Source organism: Balaenoptera acutorostrata, chromosome X (assembly GCF_949987535.1).
Source record: "Balaenoptera acutorostrata chromosome X, mBalAcu1.1, whole genome shotgun sequence".
NCBI classification, from domain to species: domain Eukaryota; kingdom Metazoa; phylum Chordata; class Mammalia; order Artiodactyla; family Balaenopteridae; genus Balaenoptera; species Balaenoptera acutorostrata.
The window spans coordinates 101,567,023-101,590,108 of record NC_080085.1 but is presented as its reverse complement, the minus strand read 5'-3'; the positions used below and the strand labels follow the sequence as shown (position 1 = coordinate 101,590,108).

At 35.5% G+C, this 23,086-nt stretch overlaps 1 protein-coding gene across 2 annotated transcripts in view; it reads left to right on the top strand.

The window, feature by feature from the left end:
• Nucleotides 1–23,086, top strand: part of LRCH2 (leucine rich repeats and calponin homology domain containing 2) — a 93,018-nt gene that overhangs the window by 27,497 nt on the left and 42,435 nt on the right. The window contains exons 2-7 of one of the 2 annotated variants that reach the window (XM_057538070.1): nucleotides 5,299–5,443; nucleotides 8,826–8,952; nucleotides 13,374–13,479; nucleotides 13,563–13,684; nucleotides 18,727–18,860; nucleotides 22,706–22,793. In XM_057538070.1, coding sequence (XP_057394053.1) covers nucleotides 5,299–5,443; nucleotides 8,826–8,952; nucleotides 13,374–13,479; nucleotides 13,563–13,684; nucleotides 18,727–18,860; nucleotides 22,706–22,793 — 722 coding nt within the window. Of the gene's footprint in view, nucleotides 1–5,298; nucleotides 5,444–8,825; nucleotides 8,953–13,373; nucleotides 13,480–13,562; nucleotides 13,700–18,726; nucleotides 18,861–22,705; nucleotides 22,794–23,086 lie in introns of both variants that reach the window. The other variant, XM_007182325.2, reaches the window with a different exon arrangement.

Below are 23,086 nucleotides of genomic sequence, written 5' to 3'. Positions count from 1 at the left end.
AGGATGCTTTGTATTTCTGCGGTGTCTGTTGTAACTTCTCCTTTTTCAGCTCTAATTTTATTGATTTGCGTCCTCTCCCTCTTTTTCATGATGAGTCTGGCTAATGGTTTATCAATTTTGTTTATCTTCTCAGTGAACCAGTTTTTAGTTTTATTGATCTTTGCTATTGTTTTCTTTGTTTCTATTTCATTTATTTCTGCTCTGATCTTTATGATTTCTTTTCTTCTACTAACTTTGGGTTTTGTTTGTTTTTCTTTCTCTAGTTCCTTTAGGTGTAAGGTTAGATTGTTTATTTGAGATTTTTCTTGTTTCTTGACGTAGGATTGTATTGCTCTAAACTTCCCTCTTAGAACTGCTTTTGCTGCATCCCATAGGTTTTGGATTGTCGTGTTCTTGCTGTCATTTGTCTCTAGGTATTTTTTGCTTTCCTCTTTGATTGCTTCAGTGATCTCTTGGTTATTTAGTAACGTATTGTTTAGCCTCCATGTGTTTGTGTTTTTTACGTTTTTTTCCCTGTAATTGATTTCTAATCTTATAGCATTGTGGTCAGAAAAGATGCTTGATATGATTTCAATTTTCTTAAATTTACTGAGGCTTGATGTGTGACCCAAGATGTGATCTATCCTGGAGAATGTTCCATGTGCACTTCAGAAGAAAGTGTAATCTGCTGTTTTTGGATGGAATGTCCTATAAATATTAATTAAATCTATCTGGTCTATTGTGTCATTTAAAGCTTGTGTTTCCTTATTAATTTTCTGTTTGGATGATCTGCCCATTTGTGTAAGTGAGGTGTTAACATCTCCCCCTATTTTTGAGTTACTGTCGATTTCCTCTTTCATAGCTGTTAGCATTTGCCTTATGTATTGAGGTGCTCCTATGTTGGGTGCATATATATTTATAATTGTTATATCTTCTTCTTGGATTGATCCCTTGATTGTTATTTAGTGTCCTTCCTTGTCTCTTGTAACATTCTTTATTTTAAAGTCTATTTTGTCTGATATGAGAATTGCTACTCCAGCTTTCTTTTGATTTCTATTTGCTGGGAATATCTTTTTCCAGTCCCCTCACTTTCACTCTGTATGTGTCCTTATGTCTGAAGTGGGTCTCTTGTAGACGGCATATATATGGGTCTTGTTTTTGTATCCATTCAGCAAGCCTGTGTCTTTTGGTTGGAGCATTTAATCCATTCACGTTTAGGGTAATTATCAATATGTATGTTCCTATTACCAGTTTCTTAATTGTTTTGGGTTTGTTTTTGTAGGTCCCTTTCTTCTCTTGTGTTTCCCACTTAGAGAAGTTCCTTTAGCGTTTGTTGTAGAGCTGGTTTGGTGGTGCTGAATTCTCTTAGCTTTTGCTTATCTGTAAAGCTTTTGATTTCTCCATCCTTGCCCGGTAGAGTAATCTTGGTTGTAGGTTCTTCCCTTTCATCACTTTAAGTATATCATGCCACTCCCTTCTGGCTTGTAGAGTTTCTGCTGAGAAATCAGCTGTTAACCTTATGGGAGTTCCCTTGTATGTTATTTGTCGTTTCTCCCTTGCTGCTTTCAATAATTTTTCTTTGTCTTTAATTTTTGCCAATTTGATTACTATGTGTCTTGGTGTGTTTCTCCTTGGGTTTATCCTGTACGGGTCTCTCTGCACTTCCTGGAGTTGGGTGGCTATCTCCTTTCCCATGTTAGGGAAGTTTTCGACTATAATCTCTTCAAATATTTTCTCGGGTCCTTTCTCTCTCTCTTCTGCTTCTGGGACCCCTGTAATGCAAATGTTGCTGCGTTCAATGTTGCCCCAGAGGTCTCTTAGGCTGTCTTCAGTTCTTTTCATTCTTTTTTCTTTATTCTGTTCCACAGCAGTGAATTCCACCATTGTGTCTTCCAGGTCACTTATCCGTTCTTCTGCCTCAGTTATTCTGCTATTGATTCCTTCTAGTGTATTTTTCATTTCAGTTATTTTATTGTTTATCTCTGTTTGTTTGTTCTTTAATTCTTCTAGGTCTTTGTTAAACATTTCTTGCATCTTCTCGTTCTTTGCCTCCATTCTTTTTCTGAGGTCCTGGATCATCTTCACTGTCATTATTATGAATTCTTTTTCTGGAAGGTTGCCTATCTCCACTTCATTTAGTTGTTTTTCTGGGGTTTTATCTTGTTCCTTCATCTGGTACATAGCCCTCTGAGTTTTCATCTTGTCTATCTTTCTGTGAATGTGGTTTTTGTTCCACAGGCTGCAGGATTGTAGCTATGTTGTAATTTAACTAAATAGTCTTGTTTTTGGAGGCGAAAGAACATGAAGCATCATACAATAATATATAAATTATTAAAATAATATCCTGATACTATTTAAATTATTAATACTGATATTTTGGCTTTTTCTCTGGTTACTTCTTTGAACATTCTCTTTATTACGCTTCTTGTGTTTTCTCTTGACTATTATTTTCAGTCTTCTCTGCTTGCTGTTTTTTTTCTGCTCAACTTGTTAATCTTGTTCTTCTGGATGGCCCAGTCTTGAACTTTCTTTCTGACTCAATACTCTGATTTTAGGTGATGTCTTCCATTTCTATGATTTTAGAGTGCTAACCATATTCCCACAACTTTCAGTTTAATATATCCATCCCAGACCTCACGTCTGAGATCCAGAATGATCTGATTAACTGTCCATTTCACAGTCCCCTGTGGGATATCTTTCAGTTATCTCAGTTTATACAAATATAAAATTGAACCCTTGATTCTAACCTCTGTTTCAAAAAACAAAACAAAACCATACGAGCGAAAACAAGAACAAAAATCCTGTTCCACTTCTCACTCTTCTATTAAGTAGCATCATTTAGTTGCCTAGGCCAGAATTCTGGGTGCCATCCTCGATTACTACCTCTTGTTTATCCCACATAAACAATCACTTGTGCATTTCTTGGAAGTACTAATATCAAATATATTTCAAATTCTATCCACTTTTTTTTATCCCTATTCTTGCAGTCTCAATGGAAGCTACCATCGTCTGTTTCTAGGACCGGTGTATTATCTATGAGTACTTACTAGATATACAGAATAAGAAACTGGGCATAATTTTGTTTTTAGTATTTCAAGTTAACTGTAATCAGTAATTTTTAACTCCCAACTCCCAGGATTCTTTTTTATTTTTATTTTTTTGGGGGTATGTTGGGTCTTCATTGCTGCACACGGGATTTCTCTCATTGCAGTGAGTGGGTGCTACTCTTTGTTGCAGTGCGCGGGCTTATTGCGGTGGCTTCTCTTATTGTGGAGCACAGGCTCTAGGTGCGCGGGCTTCAGTAGTTGTGGCACGTGGGCTCAGTAGCTGTGGCTTGCGGGCTCTAGAGCGCAGGCTCAGTAGTTGTGGCACACGGGCTTAGTTGCTCCGCAGCATGTGGGATCTTCCCAGACCAGGGCTCAAACCTGTGTCCCCTGCATTGGCAGGCGGATTCTTAACCACTGCACCACCAGGGAAGCCCAACTCCCAGGATTCTGAAGTTACAAGAATAAGAGGTAAAAGTCAAATGTAAAAGAAACATTCTAAACTAAAATTAAAAATGACTTAATTTTTCCCCCTAAATAGAACTGTACGATGCTTGGGTGCTCAGAGGAGGTGAGCCAGGAAAATGAAAGTTCAGAATTTGGTTTCTAATAATTCTGTCTATCCTTTTATTTAGTTATTCAGAATCTTATGGTTGGAGGAAGAAGAATCCAAATTAATCTTTATATTATATAATCATAACTAAAGTTTTCTTTAGCCAATTATGAAATTTTGCATTAGGTGAGTGTGTGTGTATACACACATACATAAAAACATATTAATGCGTGTATATTAATATTCTGAATAGGGAATTTATTATACTGCTAAATATGTAGGTCTCATCCCTCAGAGTGAGGAAGTTGAGTGTTTGTAGGAAACTGTTCTTATGAGGGCATACCAGATGCTAAGTGAGGTACAGTGGGCTAAAATACACTATAGATGTTCTTCTTGACAGAGGTGAATGATAGTCTTATGTTTTTAACCAAATAAGTATAATGAAGTTGTGTAAGCAAAGTATATTCCTACTGTAAGATAGCTAATTTGATAGTTGTTCCGGCAGTGGTTCTCTACAGGGGTAGGAGGGTTTGTACTCCAGGGGACATATTTTGGCCTTCATGACTAGAGGGTGTTACTAGCATCTAGTAGGTAGTTGTCAGGGATGCTGCTAAATATCCTACCATGCCCAGGATAGCCTCATACAACAAACAGTTATACAGCCCAAAAGGTCAATAGTACTTTGGTTGAGAAACTCTTTTAGGGTATTTTTTTTCAACCTGCCACATGATATCCTAAATATTTTTCAAAATTTCATTTAACAAATAAACTGTCAATAGAGGTATAATAGTTATAATAATTCCATGATTTTATTTTTATGAAAACTTAAATGAATAGAAGTATATTTGTGTGTACCTGGAATAATTTAGGAGAGGAAGGAATCAAGGGCAAACATCAAGTTTCTGGTTTGAGCAGCTCGTGAGGAGGATGTTGATGACATTATCTAAGATGAGAGAAACAGATATATGGAAGAAGATCTTCAGTTCTGATTTTACACTTGGAGAGTTTGAGGTGCCTGAGAGCTATCCAGAGGAAGTCCTAAAGATTAGAACATAGGTGTTCAAACATATATTTAATTTGAAATTTGTCAGTATATGAATACTAACCCCAGTTTTGGATAAAATCACCTAATAGAGTATATATCTTAAGTAAAGAGTACCTTATGTCACAGCCCTTAGGAATACTAACATTCACAGTACGGGTAGAGAAGAATCTAGCAAGAGACTAAGAAGTAGCCAGGGAGATAATAGGAAATGATCCAGAAATGTAGTCTTCCAAGCCAAGGGAAGAGAAATGTTTCCAGATGGATGACTGGTGGTTGATAATGGAGGCTGTTGGTGACCTTGGTGGGCATGAGAATGAATAGAAAGCAAATTACAGTGGGTTGAGAAGTCCATGGTAAGTAAGACAGTTATGTTGTAGATTTATGTAAGTTTGGCTGTAAAGGAGGCAGAGGTGGATGGAGGTTGATGTGGGATCAGGGGAGGTGTTTTTCATGTTTTTAAATATCAGAGAGAATTCCTCACTGGTACTTTAAAAGATAATGTTTAAAGATAGTGATGTATATAAAGTACAGTTTGTTAATGAACAGACTTTCCATGAGGTCAATATTTAAAATAGTTGCTTGGATTCTAAGTGATTCAGCAAGTATGAAAATAGTTCTGTTAATTACCATAAATACAGGTGTATGTTTGACACTCAAACATTACTTTTATTTTTCAGATCTTTCAAGAAATCGTTTTACAGAAATTCCTTCTGATGTCTGGTTATTTGCACCTCTTGAAACGTTAAATTTGTATCATAATTGCATCAAAACCATTCCTGAAGCCATTAAAAACCTACAGATGTTAACATACCTTAACATTAGGTAAGGAAACAATTTTGGGGGGGTAGATTTTGTTTTTTATTATAGTTCTGATTCTTTTTAGTTGAAAAGGAATGTATTTGGTTTGGCTATGTAGCCTATATCTCAGGAGTATCTTATTTGTATTTTTTATATATCCACATTATAGGCTTTTGGTCTTGTTCTTGACAGCAGTGTTTCTCAAACTTTACTGTGCACAGGAATCAGATGCAGATTCTGATTCCATAGGTCTGCAGTGGGGCCAGCATTTCTAACAGCTCCCTGGTAATGCCCATGCCTGCTGGTCCTTAGATCACTTTGAGTAGCAAGGCTTTAGATCAGAAATATTTTACTGAAATCATAGCACCACAACACAGATTTATTTACATGCATCCTCAGTTAAAGTGGAGCATTATAAAGAAACAGTTCTTGATTTATATTTTTCACTGTCGTGGCTTCTTGTTGCTGCTTCAAGGATGGATAGATTGGCATGGGAGTATTGGAAGGTTAGGAAGTGGGTAATTGATGTTAATAATAAGTGCTTACTGTGTGCCAAGCAGTGTTACAAATACTTTACCCGTATTACCTCATCGCATCTTCACAACAGCATTTTGAGATATGTGGTTATTATCCCTGCACTGCAGATGAGGAAACTGAAGCACAGAGAGAGGTTAACTATTTGCCCAAAATTATATATATTGCAAGTGGTAGAGCCAAGATTCAAATCAAAGCAGCAGTATGGCTATAGAACTCTCATTCTTAGCTATTACCCTATATTTATAATACAGTGAACATTGAATAAGTATAAGAAAAAATTACCCTATCAAATGAGTGACATTGAATGGAAACTGGTATATTGTGACTTAACTTTAGAATCTTTTTCTTATTTTTCTTTTATGTTTCTAGTTATAAGGAATAATTTCTTCCCCCCTCCTTAACAAAGTTACTTGTCTAAATTCTCATATAGGGAAGTAGTAAATATAATTAATATACATAAATAATAGCATTTCTTTCTCTCTGTGATATATTATTTATTATGTATGTCTCCCCCAGTGGTGTAACCTGTCAGTACATACTATAACTGAATATAATACTTTAACTGAAACCATTTTACACCTTAAAATGTGTGAGAGGAATATCCTTTCATAGAGGTTGGTCATTTGGGTTGTTCCTTTCTCTAATTGGGTACATAATCTCCTTGGCTTCGTTTGGGAAAGGTTTGAGGAAAGTGAGGTATTTTTAAGTTGTTTTGTCTTTGTTTTATTTTCTTCTTTTATGGAAAAAATGATTTGTCAAAATTGAATTGCATTTCTATATTAACATGTATGGTATATCTTAGATTAGTTTTGCTAAAACTTTCTGCGATTCTTTCCCGTTTTGATCTCTAAAAGTTGACTCCTGGTTTTTGTTTACAGTCAGAGAAATTTTTGAACACACTCTATTAAAATAACATTTGTTCTAGTGACTGACTTCCTTTGACTATCTCTAAAACATGTGGCAAAAAAGTGAGGATTGATGACTTATTAGCTATGTGTAAAGAAATGGAAAGCTGACTGCTAACTCGATAAACCTGCTTCTTAAGGGAAGAAAAGAAGCCAATTTTTAAACTTTCTTGGTCTGAGGGAGATTAGAATGAGTTTGTATGTGCCATTCTTTTTCCTGTTTAGTTTTTATTTTGGTGAAAAGATCTTGAGAAACTTGTAAGATAATTTTTTAGCTCTTTCTTTCTTCCTGGATTCTACTCTCCTTTTCAGTGGAATCCTCAGGAAGATCCCTGTGTGCTCTAGACAGACCACTTTCCCAAGGATCCTACTTGATCCTTAAAGTGCAAGGGTTGTGACAAGCACCTGGCATATTTGACATTCCACCAGTCTGGCTAGGATTGCTGGTCTTGGGGCATTATCCTTTTTTATTAAAGTCTGTGCCATGTGATTAAAGCTAGTCTAGTGTTTCTGGACGTCCTCTGCAGGCATAAAATGAGGTGAAAGGTCTTGAAGTCCCCCCAATGGGGTAACATTGGGCTTTTGTTGCTCTGCATGTTACACAAAATGCTAGGTACAAGTCTATAAATATCACTTTGAAAAGCAGGAAAAATAATAGCAAATTGCTAATGAATGCTTGGTAGTATGTAAATATAATGACACACTTTATATATTTTGGTAGTAGGATTGTCTTAGTCCGTTCTCGTGGTGCTGTAACAGAATACCATAGACTAGGTGGTTTACAAACAACAGAAATTTATTTTTCACAGTTCTGGGGGCTGGGAAGTTCAAGTTCAAAGTTCCAGCAGATTCGTGTCTGGAGAAAACTTGCTTCCTGGTTCATATAGATGGCTGGCTTCTAGCTGAGTCCTCACATGGCGTAAAGAGCAAGGGAGCTCTCTGGGATCTCTTTTTAAGGCCACTGATCCACCTCCCTAAGGCCCCACCTCCAAATACCATCACATTGGGGATTAGGTTTCAACATTATAGTTTTCAATGGGGAGGACACAGTCTACAGCAGGGATTGTTTGGGTCAGTCTGCATTGGCATGTAAATTTGACCAAAATAGTTTGAGGGTAAGGGACCCAGAGCCAAATTGCCTGGATTTGAATCCTGACTCTCCCACTTACCAGCTCTGTGACTTTGAGCAGTTTACTTAATCTCTTTTAGATTTTTTCTTCATCTGTAAAATGGGCATCATGATAGTGTCTGTCTTCCTAAAGTAGGTTGTTTTGAGGGTTAGTCAAGTTAATTCGTGTGAGGTGCTCTGAACATGGCCTGCCGCATAGTAAGCACTCAATAAATGTTAGTTGTCCTTATATTTAAATGTATGCACAGAGACAGGAATGTTGTATCAACTTTTAGCTGAGATAAAGGTGCTAGTAGACTGTTCTACCATAAACTCATAACAAAAGCGAATGGGTTAGGGTTACTACCTGTTTTTAAAGATATAATCCTATTCATTCTTTCATAAATTTGAACACAGCACATGCAAATTTATCCTTGAAGCCTTTCCCTAGAGGTGTAGAGGTATTGAATATAGTGAAATTATGCCAGAGAGCAAGGTTCTAGCAATTTCTAGCTCAGAAAAATGATTCTAGGTTTTGAGGGCTGGTGGTGTGTAGGACAATATCATAGGTAACAGCACAGGCTTTGCAGTCTGTTGTGCCTGGGCAAGTCGCTTAAGCAATTTTAACCTTTATTTTTACTTGTATAATGGAGATAATAGTCTTGTGGGGTTACTATGAGGATTAAGTGAGATAGTGCATGTACAGATTTTAGCCTGTTACAAAGTAAGCACTCATTAAATGATAGTTACTATTTAGTGAAAATTTATTTACTTTTGAGGTGATTTGTTCTTTTTCAACATAACATGTCAAGTTTCAGACATATTTCTCATAATGAGACTTTCTTATTCTTTTCAGTCGAAATCTTTTATCAACATTGCCAAAATACCTGTTTGATCTTCCCCTTAAAGTTTTGGTCCTCAGTAATAATAAACTGGTATCCATTCCAGAAGAAATCGGGAAGTTAAAAGATTTAATGGAATTGGTGAGTAAAATAGTTGCATCGATTGTATATAATATGCATAATACATACCTTTATATTTCCGAAGATTAATTCCTTTATGGAACTTCACTGTGATTAAAAAAAAAATAACTTGGTATATGCCTAAGTTCACTTTAGTGAAATTTTGAGATACCATTGCTTATGTCTGATTTTAGCTCACAGCTACAATAAAAGCCTGGTTGTTCCTCAGTCCTAGTGAGGTTAGAAGGCTTGCTTACAAGTCTTAAATGCTTTCAAACAAATAAGCATTTGTCTATCCATCTTGTGGACAGTAAAGGTCTTAGACCAGGAAGAGATAAGGTGTTTTTTTTTTTTAAGGTTTTACAGGGCTTCTATGAAAGCGTCAGAGAGAGGAGAGTACAATGCCTACAAACAGTAGAATTAATAAAATGACCTTCCTCTCCTGTATCCTTGTGTGATTTTATGACACCAAGATGAATGGAACCAAGATAAATGGAAAGAGGCCATTTATATAATTGATTATAGAAATTGATATAATTGATTATAGAAATATAGGAATAATCTAAAGTAATTACTTTGAATGTACCATTGTAGGTATTAAAGGACATTGAACTCTGAGAGAAACATAATCAAATCTTCAAAGCACTGAGCTGTTTTCACATTTTTCTGTTACTTCTACCTCATACAATATACCATGCTGTTTATTTTTATTTTCTGTTTTATCTTGGGTAATGCTTTCCCAATACATAGATTCTTTTAAAAAGTGTTCATAAATATGACTTTTTAATGTGTGGAGGGCCAGAAGTTTTCTTGAGGAATTTATGTACAGTTTTATAATGGGAAGTTAATGTGCAAATAGAATGTAAGGAACAGAAATTTCAGGAATGTCTTTTTTTTTTTTTATTCATTAGAGAATACCTGCATGTGCAATTGTAATGCAAAGAAACTTCCTTGAACTTAGTCTTGTTATGTTGTAGAACCACAGAATTTTAATATTGTAAGAGATCTTATAAGTGATCAGATATAACCACTTCCTAATGCAGGAATCCCTGACACATCTAGTTGTATATTTTCAATGGTGGACAAATCTTCGCGTGTGTGTATCTGAGGCAGCCCTAATTCTCTTTTGCAGAACTTTGTTATCTTTCTTATTTTGAACTAAGATACATGCCCCTATGACTTTTATCCATTGGTCCTGGGACTGCCATGTGAAGAAGTATAGATAATGACAACTTTTCTTCCCTTCAGATATTTGTAATCTGTTGTATGTCTGCTCTCCATTTTACCAAACTCTAAGACCTGTTTTTCTGTAGCTTAAACATCTTTATTTTATTCCTTTTCATATTTTCTATATTTCTATTCTTTATTACTTTTTATTTTTAGCTATTTCTATACTGAAAATGCTCCCTTTTATTAAGGTCTCTTTTAATGTTACACTCACAAATGAACAGAAGATGCCAGATGTGATCTAACAAATTCATATTACAAGGGACCCATTACTTTCTTTGCCCTGCACACTGTTAATGTTTTTAAAGATTTTATATATATATTCTACTTTAAGATTCTGTGGCTCTGTAATTTCCTTTCCATTCAGTTTTTGGCCCTATGTTCTAAATTGTATTACATGAGATAGTTTTTGGGTAAATGAAATTTCAAAAATATTTAGGATTTTTAGATTTAGTGTAGTATTTTTATTTAAATAGAATGTGAAAAAATATTAACCATTATTTTAGTAGGCACTATAAAATTATTGTGCTTTTTTTAAAAATTTTTTTAACATCTTTACTGGAGTATAATTGCTTTACAATGGTGTGTTAGTTTCTGCTTTATAACCAAGTGAATCAGTTATACATATACATACGTTCCCATATCTCCTCCCTCTTGCGTCTCCCTCCCTCCTACCCTCCCTATCCCACCCCTCTAGGTGGTCACAAAGCACCAAGCTGATCTCCCTGTGCTATGCGGCTGCTTCCCACTAGCTATCTATTTTACGTTTGGTAGTGTATGTATGTCCATGCCACTCTCTCACTTTGTCACAGCTTGCCCTTCCCCCTCCCCATATCCGCAAGTCCATTCTCTAGTAGGTCTGTGTCTTTATTCCCGTCTTGCCCCTAGGTTCTTCATGACCTTTTTTTTTTTTTTTCTTAAATTCCATATATATGTGTTAGCATACGGTATTTGTTTTTCTCTTTCTGACTTACTTCACTCTGTATGACAGACTCTAGGTCCATCCGCCTCACTACAAATAACTCAATTTCGTTTCCTTTTATGGCTGAGTAATATTCCACTGTATACATGTGCCACATCTTCTTTATCCATTCATCTGTTGATGGACACTTAGGTTGCTTCCATGTCCTGGCTATTGTAAATAGAGCTGCAATGAACATTTTGGTACATGACTCTTTTTGAATTCTGGTTTTCTCAGGGTATATGCCCAATTTATTGTGCTTTAAACTCTCAAAATTAGTTATGGTGGGTAGGTTGCATTAGGCTGGCTAATTGACAGTTTTAAATCACACAATGAATTTGTGGGTATTACCTGTCATTGGAATGTTTTCCCAGGACACTATTCCATAAGAGTGTGGTAGCCAGCTATAGTGAAGTTCTGTCATTAGATCTAGGAAATACTCTCAGGCCTTCAATCCCCAGCAGAGTATTTTGTAGAGTACCCATTGGTGAGTGGGTCAGTATCCTGTGCCTGGGTTTATTTCTTCTGGGAAGTGGCAGCTACCTATCAAATTTTTATGGATTTTTTTGTATGGAAATCTTCAGTATTAGGGACCTTCGGGAGGAAGCCATAGTATTTGCTTTAATGGGCGTTTTCCCAAAATTTTATTATCCATCGTTTGGACAATAACCTATCTTCAACACAACAGCTAAGGTGATCCTGTCAAAACATAAGTCAGATTATGTCATACCTCTGTTTAAAAGTTTCTGGTACCTGCCCATGTCTCTGAGTAAAAGCCGAAGTCTTGCCCCTCCCTCCATCCTAGCCTTCCCCTTGTCCACTTCCCTCTAGCTACATGGGATTCCTTGCTGTTCTTAGTACATGTGACACATGCTTTGCTTAAGAGCCTTTACATTTATTGTTCCTTCTGTATGGAATATTCCTTTCTTATGTATTGGCATGGCTCATACTCTCACCTCTGATAATATTGCTCAAATATCAGCTTCTTCATGAAACAATCTAAATTGCTAATATCCCTCCCCACTATTACTAGTACTGCCATTTTCCTTTACCCTGCTCTGTTTTTTTCTTCCATAGCACTTATCACCTTCTAGCATATTGTATAATCTACTCCCCTTGTTAGAATGCAAGTTCCATAAGGAGCTATGAAGGCAGGAATTTTTGTTTGTTTTATTCATTGATGTGTCCCCGGCACCTACAACAGTGCCTAACAAATAGTTTGTATTTGATAAATATTTGTTGTTGAATGAAGATGCCTTAGATATAGTTTGAAAGAAGTATGTAGGATACATTTTTAAAATCATCTGTGGGTTAGATGATTAGATATTATTTAATATTCTTTATCTTCTTTTGAATTTACCCTCCTGCCTTTTTTACTTTTGATAAAACAATATATGTATGTGCCACTCCTCTCTCTCCAAACTAATGTCAGTTCCAGAAAGTTGGCAATTGGGGGCAGTTGCAGTACAACATGAATTTCATTTGCAGTGTGTCTGGAATGACTGCTGCCTGAGATCTTGTTGCAGATTTTTCTTCCCTTTTTTTTGATGTGATAGTAAGAAAGGGGAGGGAGAGGGACCACAGGTAAATAACTTAAGCTGTGCCTTTATCCTCTTATTATGGAAATGTGGTATTGTTTACCTTTAAATTGGGGTTTGCATTTTAACTTAACCCTGGGACATTTCTGATTAGATCTCCTAGAATGCCTTTTGGTTATGACGTGAGCCACAAAATTTTGAGCTTATAATCCCTCATGTTTTGTATCCCTTTGAGAAATAGGTTTAGTTAAATCTATTCTGACCATGGTCTTTGGTTCTTCAGCTCACATCTGTAAATCCTTGACTTTCTCAGCTTCTGCCCAACCAAGTATCTCAAAACAACTACTATAATTGACAAATTATCACAATGATTGATAGTTGTCTTTCATTTTTACCTATGAACGAAGAGCACCTGGATCATCCTTACTTCTGTTTTTAGTTGGTAAGAGTGGTCTTTAGTTGAGATTTTCAAAAGGCTGACTTATGTAGTACTAAGTTGTAACCTTACATTTTTGCACAGAAAAATTTATGTTAACTGTGCTGGGTTGATTTCACGATGTAATATAAATGGAAATCTGCCTGATAGTCAATGTTTAGAGAAATGACATTAGAGGTGACTTTTACTAGCTATTAGCCATGTGCTTTAATTTAAAAGTTGAAATACATCTCTATTTCTCTGTTAGTTTGTTATAATTTTATTTTCTTGTTTTCCTTAGGATATTAGCTGCAATGAGATTCAGGTTCTTCCCCAACAAATGGGAAAATTACAATCACTTAGAGAGCTAAATATAAGAAGAAATAATCTTCATGTATTGCCAGATGGTAAGATGCTCACTGTTCTTACTCATGTGAATAAGAAAGTACCTATGTAGAATTTAATTTAATTATTTTTTATTCCTGAACAGAATTAGGAGATCTTCCCTTAGTCAAGCTGGATTTCTCTTGTAATAAAGTGACCGAAATTCCAGTTTGTTACAGGAAGCTGCATCATTTACAAGTAATAATTTTGGATAACAATCCATTGCAGGTACCACCAGCGCAGGTTTGTAATTTTAAAAAATGATACTTGTTTCTTCTATTTTTATTAAGAATTATATCTGTTACTGGTAAATCAAAACGCATCAGAATTAAGAGTCAATTTGTTTTTGAGGTATTGTCTCAAAGAGTTTTTCTGAGAAGTGACTTTTTCACTTTGGCAGGATGTTTAGCGTACTTTCTAGAGAATAGGATTTGGATCACCCAGATATCAGCTTTCTGCTTGTGAACTGATCATTCTGGTTGTCTATGTTATTTTAAAAGGATAGACTATGGAGTCTCTACCTCTGTCCTACTCAGGTATATATCTACTTGAGATTTGTTGTGTGATTGATTGGAATACAGTTTTAGCACTGATAGGTGGAATCATAACAGAAAGAAAAATATACAAGTGGAAAAGTTTTAATTCATACTTTTAGTTTGAGAATTAAATCCACGTGGAATCCACTAAAATGATAGCATAGGAATACACTAAGCTGTAAACCCACGAGGGCAAAGAATGAGACAGAAGAGGACAGCAGGGGAGAGATGGCAACAGAATTTTGGAAAATGGAAAATAAGTGAAATAGTGGTAACTAGGATCTCTACTTACACTGCACAAGAGTATCTGGCTGAGGAGGCATATGGTAGTGAAATGCCAGCCTGCACTCTATTTCTAAGCTACGTGCCCTGGCACTGGGTTTGTATACATCCAGAAGACAGGTTGCCTTTTTCTTCCTACAAAGGTGCATTCCACTCATTGCAAAGGAGGTGCCTTTTTAGGCTGGCTGGGGTCCTGGTAGTAGCTGCCCTAGCAGGATGGGGAAAGCTGAAACTGTGTCTGCTGTGGGAGAAGGCAACAAGAAGCAAGTTGATTTTACTGTGTTAAACCTGGGAATGGCTTGAGTGTTTCTTTCGTGATTATTGAAGGAATCATGTAACTATAAATATAGGTATGAAAGACTGAAAACATGAAGGTCTGTAGAATATTTAAGGCTTTGATATCCAGTAAACTTTCTGAATGATTGGAGTGTTCTATAACATGTGATGTCTAATACCATAGCCACTTGCTATTGAGTACTTGAAATATGGCTAGTGCGACTAAGGAACCAAATTTTCAATTTAATTTCATTTTGATTAATTGAAATTTAAATAGGTTTACATGGCTAGTGGTTAACATATTTGATACTACAGGTCTAAGTTTACACTCTGATTCTTGTCCTTAGCTCCACAGCTACATGACTTCCCCTCCCTTGCCTTAGCAGAAGCCTAGCGTTTACTCTGAGGAGTAGGTGGATTCTCTCAGATGCTCCTCCTCAGCTCAGCAGCCAAAGGAGTATCGTTCCTTGCCTCAATATAAGCCTGGAGTTTACTCTTTAGAGCAGCACTGTCTATTAGAACTTTCTGTGATGATGGAAATGTTCTAAACCTGCAGTGTGGTAGCCACAAGTGGCTAATGAGCACTTGAAAGTACATAGTGTGACTGAAGAATTGCATTTTTAGTTTTATTTAGATTAAATTTAAATTTAAATAGCCACATGTGGCTAGTGACTGCTGTATTGGAGAGCACAGCTATAGAGAGACTCAACCAGAGTCAGGGGCTCCAGGTACAGCTGTGGGTAGCGGTGAGACCCCATACTAGAAACAGTGAATGCTTACATACTGAATGCTGGGACTCTCCAGTAGATGTCTCTTGCTTGGCTCTCAGAATACTTGCAGCCTCTCTTATATATCTCAGGCAGAGTTGGTGGATTTCTCTCTTGGTAAACTGATTGAACTAGGAGAGAAGACCTATAGATATACTGATCATTGGCAGGTGCCTGAAGAAGTGTGCAGTCACTGTCTGAAATCTAGACAGTGAGGCTCACCGTTGATAAACTTCTCCCTCATACATAGAGCTTCCATTTGGCTTCTTATTGTTTCACTTTTGAAAATGAACAGACAGCAATGGATCACTAGATATTGCAGAAATAATTTCTAACATGAAAGACAGACCAAAAACACTGAAAGGCTTCCATTGAAACAAAATGGGTCACATTCATAGCGGTGGTAATCAGAATGACTTCTCAGCAGCAGCATGGGAAGCTAGAAGATGTTAGAATGATGCCTTCAAAGACTGAGGAAATATTTCCAACTTTATAAAGTCAAACTATCAGTTAAATGTAAGATAGAAAAAAGTTTCAAACATGAAAGATCTCAGAAATTTTAGCTCTCCTGCACCCTTTACTAGGAAGCTAGCAGAGGGTATACTATATCAAAATGAGGGAGTAAATTGAGAAAGAATTCATGTCCAAGATAAACAGGTATGCATAGACCTAGAGAGCAACAAGTCAATTTGGAATAGGGGGGTTGTCTCCAAAAAGAAAATAGAAAAAGAAGAAAGAAATTGATAGCTGACTTGATGTGTTTGTCAGTATGGAGTGATGTTTTACAGTTATGTCAGAGTCAGGAATGAATTAGTAATAGGCATACAGAAAATTATGCAAAGGAAAAAAATGGGACAAGTAGTCATTTTAGGAAAAACAAAAACTTACAGGAGAAAGGAAGTGTAATCTAACTAACCTATGTAGTTCATCTGTGGATATTTTCTTGGTCATAATATTGTACATACTGGATTTTGATTTAATGAAAAATTGTGACATAGTTATAATAATAGCAAAGATTTATATGGCACTTACCATGCTCCAGGCACTGTTGAAAATGCTTTACATCCATTAATTCATTTCTTATAGCAACCCTATAAAACAGGTACTGTCATTATACCTCATTTTATATGAGGAAACAGAGGCATAGATGTTTAGTGACTTGTCCAAGGTCACACGGCTAGCATATGGTGGAGCCTGGTTTCAGACCAAGGTAGTCTGACTCCAGAATCCATGGTCTAACCACTATGTTATGCTTCTGAAGAGGAAGGAAGTATGTTTATATGAGTTGGTAGGGATTGGGGATGGGAAGAAGGTGGTTTGATGATATATGATAGTGGTGGTGATCTCGTGGAGACAGCAGTGAGTGATGGCTTGAAGCCAGATCTTAATTCCCTGCCCAGGAATTGAACCTGGGTAGCCTGGGTGAAAACCAGGAATCCTAGCCACTAGACCACCAGGGGCTAGAGGCTAGAAACAAAGTTTCCCTGGCTCTTGCCACGTTTGAAAGCAAGAATGTTTCAAGGAGGCAAAAACTGTAAAAACAGGTACAAAGTTTAGAGACACAGCACAAGTGGGAGAGCACACAGAGAAACTGTTAAGACAGAAGCAAGGCTGAGATACACACCTGGAGAGAAAGGGTGTGGGCGTCCTCCCTAATGAGCAGGAGCGCACCAGATAGGTGATTCAAGTCACTTATATAGGGCAGTTCTTCCGGGTTTCCTCTGGCCAATCATCTCGCTTTGCCTGGCTCTGAGTCCATATTTGGTTTAACTCAGGGTCCTCTCCTGTGTGCGCATGCCTCTTTCAGCCAGATGGATTCCAATGCAAGGATTTCTGGGAAGTTGACCAAACATACTATGGTCTGGCGCCCCCTCCCTTCTCTGACCTCTGAGGAACCTTTCTGCGCATGTGTAGTTGGGGAGGTCTCCTTGACCTCAAGAATGAGAAATACATGGTCTCTTTATCTTTCATCCAAGCAGGACTCAGCTCCTCCTTGCTCCTGCCATTATCTTTATCTTGGAGTATCTGTCCACAGGGGACAGGTTCCAGCTGCTCAGCCTGGGGCCCATCTATCTCATGCCTCAGTGGTAGTGGTAACATAAGGAATCTAAGTCCTCATCTTCCTTAGTAAGACCTCAATAAATAAAATATATAATTGAAAAATAAAAAAATAGCATTAGACCCATGTTATTTATAAATATGAAGGTAAAAAGCAGAAACCAACTGAAAGAGTTGAATGTGGGGACTGGGTCTTAGAGATTGAAAGGGGTGGAATGGGGGATTAATTTTTTGTTATCAGTTTTGTAATTCACTTTGATTTTTAAAACTGTACATGAATTATTATGATATAAATTAAATTTACACAAGAAAGTAATTTGCCATCATTTAATTTGGAAATAAGAGATAATTTTTAAAAATAGTTTGGACAGATAATAGGATACATTTTAATTGGTAATGTATTTATATTCTAATAGCTCAGATGTTTTAAATTTTCCTTTTAAATGAAGTTTTTCAGTGGTCAGGTCAGATCTGGTATCTATTATATTTATCCTTTCTACGTGGAATGATAATTACATTTTACTGTACTTTTCTTACTGTTTTCTTTGTTCATTGTTTTTGTGTGTTGCTAGGTTATGTGTGCCCATAAAACAAAACATTTTTTATTCTAATTTTTGAGAAATATTTGTTCGATAACACGGTGACTGTAGTTAACCTTTGTAAAGCTGACTTACTGTTTCCCTACTGTGCATTGTCTATCTTTTTTATATAGAATATTTTCTTTCACATAGTATTTTTCCCTTCGTTATTCCTTTTCTTTATCACCAATGTAAATAACTTTTCATGATATTATCTTAGTTGAATTGACCATTTAAAGCTTTATTTTATTCTAACTGGCCTACCATCACACCTTTCAACAAATCCATTTTTCCTATATTTACATTCTTTTGATTAGCTTTTTTGTTCCAATGTTTAGCCCAAATGACTTAGTGATTCTGATGAGATTACTTTAAAGAATTACATGGATTATTATTGTTTTCTGTTCTCACCGCTACAATGAATATATTTCTTTTCATTTTTTTCAAATAAAGGCAACTTTCATGAATTATAAATTTTATATTGTTTAGTGGTTTGTACATTGTGCTTTTAACAAAAAAACCCAGTGAAATACAGAAAAATTAACTTATTTTTTTCTAATAAGAACAGAGACCGCAATAGAATTTTAGTTGGTATCAGTGTTGTCAGATTTTTTTCACCTAGTGTCAGAAGTACAAATTATTTAAATATGCAGAGTATCTCTCATGATTGTTATGTCTCTGAATAATTTGAGATTATTAAAATTTATCAATAAATTGGTAGATGACATTTATATTTGGACCTATATAATTAAATCTTTATTATTTATTGACAGATATGTTTAAAAGGTAAAGTACACATATTTAAATACTTAAATATCCAAGCATGTTGCAGAATGGATAAGAAACCAGATTCTCTGGATCTTCCATCATTGAGTAAAAGAATGCCCTCCCAACCTCTCACAGACAGGTAATGTAATATTCTGACAGTCTCATTTCATGATGATTGTGTCTTCTTTCTATATAAAAGATATTTATTAATCTCGAGTGTACTGAATATACTTAGACTGATTGGCCCAGTGTTAAATAATTGGCTGAAGTGAAATATCACCATCATAGAATGAACTTTTGGTATACTAGAATACATTCGGAATTTTCTCAAAAATTTATTATTAAAGCTTTTAGTAGTAAAATGTAAAAGTTTGACATTATAGTACAGAAACACTAATTTCTCAGCACTTGACAACTGTTAATTTTCTCCTGTGATCACTGTTGTACGTTTCAAATAACAAGTAGAATTTGACTTTGAACTGAGGTTAGTGGAAGAGCAAGACATTTCGGGATACCTTTCACCTTCATATTCTTTATGTCTGGATCAAAGTTGAGTTATCATTGATGTTCTCTATGATATTGGTGTTTTTCTACTCATGAGATTTTGAAATGTTAGATTTGATATTTTGTTTTTAATTCATCCTTTGGAGATGTAGATTGGTCTGAACAATTTTATGAAAACATAATTCTGTCCAGTAGCATGGAAAATAATTTGGAGTTGGATGAGAGTATACTGTTGTTAACAGTGCAAGTTCTTGAATTCCCAAATAGGACTTTTTCTTGAATATTTTTGTTGCCTCAGTAGAATTAAATATCAGAACATTAAATTTAGTTCCGAAAGATTATTTTGTTTAATATTATAAATGATAGTAGACCAAACAATTCTATAAAAATTAGAATTAATTCATATACTAATCTCTATTAGTATGCTTTATATTTATTTAAAAATTACTTTAGTAACAGCATTCATTGTATTAGTCATTTATTTATTTTAAAAATATCAGTTGAATGCCTACTGGCAGGTTCAGAGTATGTTTTGTTGAATTATATACACATTGGCCTTGGCCCTCATGAAGCTCACATTCTAGTGGAGGATGTCAGTCAGTAAATAAAGCAAGAACACACACACACACACACACACACATAATTTCAAATTGTGGTGACTGCTTTGAAAGAAAGGAACAGGTTTCAGGAGTGTGGTCAGGGAATGTCTCTGAGAAGGTGAGGTTTTAAGTCAAGACCTGGAAGGAGAAAAGCTAGCTGTGGCAAGAGTGAGGGGAAGAGCATTTCAGGCAGAAATAATGCCATGTGCAAAGGCGTTAAGTTAGGAAGAAACTTGGTGTGTTAAAAAAACTGAAGGGAGGCCAGCATTGTGGTACAAGTTGATTTTGGAGAGGTAGTCAGGGCTGAAGTCATGTGGGGGCTTTGGAGGCTGTGGTAAGGAGTTTGAATTTTATTTAAAGTACAGTGGGAAGTCATTGGACAGTTATAAACAGGAGAATAACATGATCTGAATTATGTTTAAAAAAAACTATTTTGGCTCTTACAGAGAGAATACATTGGAAGTATACAAGAGTAGAAGTACAGGGACTAGTTAGGTTGTTGTGGTACTGTCAAGAGATCAAGGGGTCTTGAATAGGGTTATTGCAGTAGAGATTAAAAGGAGTGGACAGAATTGAGATATATTTTGGAGATGTTCTCTAGCAGTGCCATCCAATAGAAAGGCAATGTGAGCCACGTAAGTAATTTTAAATTTTCTTGTAGCCCACTTAAAAAAAGTAATAAGCAGGTGAAATTAATTTTAATAATGTATGTTACTTAACCCAATATATCAAAATGTCATTTCAACATATAATTAAATGTAAAAAATTAGTAAGTTATTTCACATTCTCTTTCTTCCTTTCAAATCTTTGAAATCTAGTATGTATTTTACATTTATAGCATGTCTCAATTTGGACTAGTCACATTTCAGATGCTCAATAGCCATATATGACTGGTGGCTACTGTATTAGACAGTGCAGGTCAATAGAGTTTATTTATGAGTTGGCTTTTGGGTGTGCTTATCTCTCACTCACAGCTGGTACTGAATTACTTAGGAAGTTCTCGTACTTTGAGTTTCACACTCATGTTCTTGGCTATATGGTTCTTACTACTTTCCGTGCCTTGACTATTTTGTAAACTCTTTATTTTACATAGGCATTACAGTAGCTATACTTATCATCAGCTTTTGGAGTCAGACATAATATGCCTGTGAAGCTCTTCTCCGACCCTTAATAACTATATGTCCTTGTGTCATGATATCTCTGGTTCTCAGCTTTCTTATATGTGAAAAGGGAAATAATCATATGGATGCTGTCAGGATTAAATGAAATAATGTATATAGAGTACTTAACACAATGTCTTACCCATAATAATTCCTCAACAAATAGCTTAGTATTATCATTATAGTCTATTACGAATACACCAATGTATTTTAGTATAGTACATGGATGTATTATTGTGCAGTGGAGTCAGATGGATTTCAGCTCTAATCATGGTTTAACCTCTCTCTTAATTCCTCTGTGGGCTGTGTAAGTTATTTAATCTCTCTGAGCCTGTTTCTTTATTTAAAATGTTAGCAATACACACTTTATAAGCTTGTTGTGAGAATTAAATGTGCGCTTGGCAACTAGTTCAATGAATAATATTCAGTAAATGTCATAATTTTTCCCCTTGGGAAGTTAACTTTTATAAGCTGTATTATCTTCATTTGTAAAAAGAAATAATGCATAAATTGTATAATGTAAGGATTATAAATAAAATATGTGTACCTGGCATAGTATCTAACACAATGTAGACACTCAACAAATGCTAGCAATTGTTGCCTCTTTTCATCCTTCAAGATTCATCTCAAATGCCACTTTCTTGGATGAGGCCTTTCCTAACCTTACTAAGGAGAATTAGTTAATCTCTCTTTTCTCACAGCACTTTATATTTACCTGTGTCATATTCTTCAAAACATATAAACATACTCCCTTCCCCTCTGGGCTGAGAGCCCTTTGAAGCCAAACATTTTAAAATTCATCTCATCTCAGGTGTTCAGCATAGTGCCTTGACACTTGGTAATTGCTTCCCTAAGTTTGTTGATATACTTTTGAAAAGTATAAAATCAGTATTTGGGGACGAAGTATAGCATAGTGATTAAGATCAGGGACTTTAGTGTTAGATAATCTTGGGAACAAATTTAGACTGCCATTTGCAAGTTGCATGTCATTGGGCAATTTTTTCAACCCCTCTTGGCCTCACTTTCCTCTTCCGCAAAATGAGAAAGCACCAATAACCTGCTAGAGTTTTCACAAGGAATGTATAAGTTATTACCTTTAAAGCACCTAGCCCAATTCTTGGCACATAATCAGTGGTCAGTGTAGAGTGTATAGTAAATTTGCAAATTAAAGTGAAAAATATTTTGCAACCTGGGTGGTATACTGTAATTCAGAAATTTGCAAGGACAGCTCTATCCTCACACCAAAACAATTGCTTATTCAATGCTTCACAGACTTTTTTTGCCTTTTTTCTCTTTTATTCTTCTCTTTACTAAATGGGCCTTATTTACAAAGCTAAAATATATTTTTAAAGATAATGAAGAAAAAACTATGAATTAAAGTTAAAAAACATTTCAGCATTCTGTGGTGAAATTGTCAAACTGATAAAAATAGGTCTTTATCAAGATGATTTTCTAGCAGGGCTGTCTGCTTTTCTGAATCTCTCAGGAGAAATAATAAGCTATTGTTAAGTTTTTACAACAGAGCACATGAAAGAAAAATATTACATGAGGGACATGAATAAAGTGTTTTGTATGATCTGATATTTTTCTCGTCATGTCTTTAAGGATCTTACATATCAAAAATGTGTAAGACTGTATTATCTAGGGAAATTTTACGTCAATTATGTGTTATCTATTTAAGAAGAAAACCCTAACTGCCCTTAGAATTTGTATTTCCATAGTATGGAAGATTTTTATCCAAATAAAAATCATGGCCCTGACTCTGGAATTGGAAGTGATAATGGAGAGAAACGATTGTCTACAACGGAAGTGAGTCTTCTCTATTGCTGAACTGTTTTATTTTAAAATTTTATTAGAGCTTTGAAATAGATAGACACTTGCACACACTTGATTTCTTTTGCTTAAAAATATGATCATCATTGCATTTTATGACTTCAAATGAAAAAGAGACAGGCACGTTTTAAAAAGCAGAACAGTAAACCTCATATTAATTTTTGGTTTGAAAACTGGAGAGTTAAATCAGATGTTCTATACTTAAAATGTGATATTAAAGCAACTTAATCCTTATCATATGTTTAAAACGCCTCATTTTTACTTTTTGC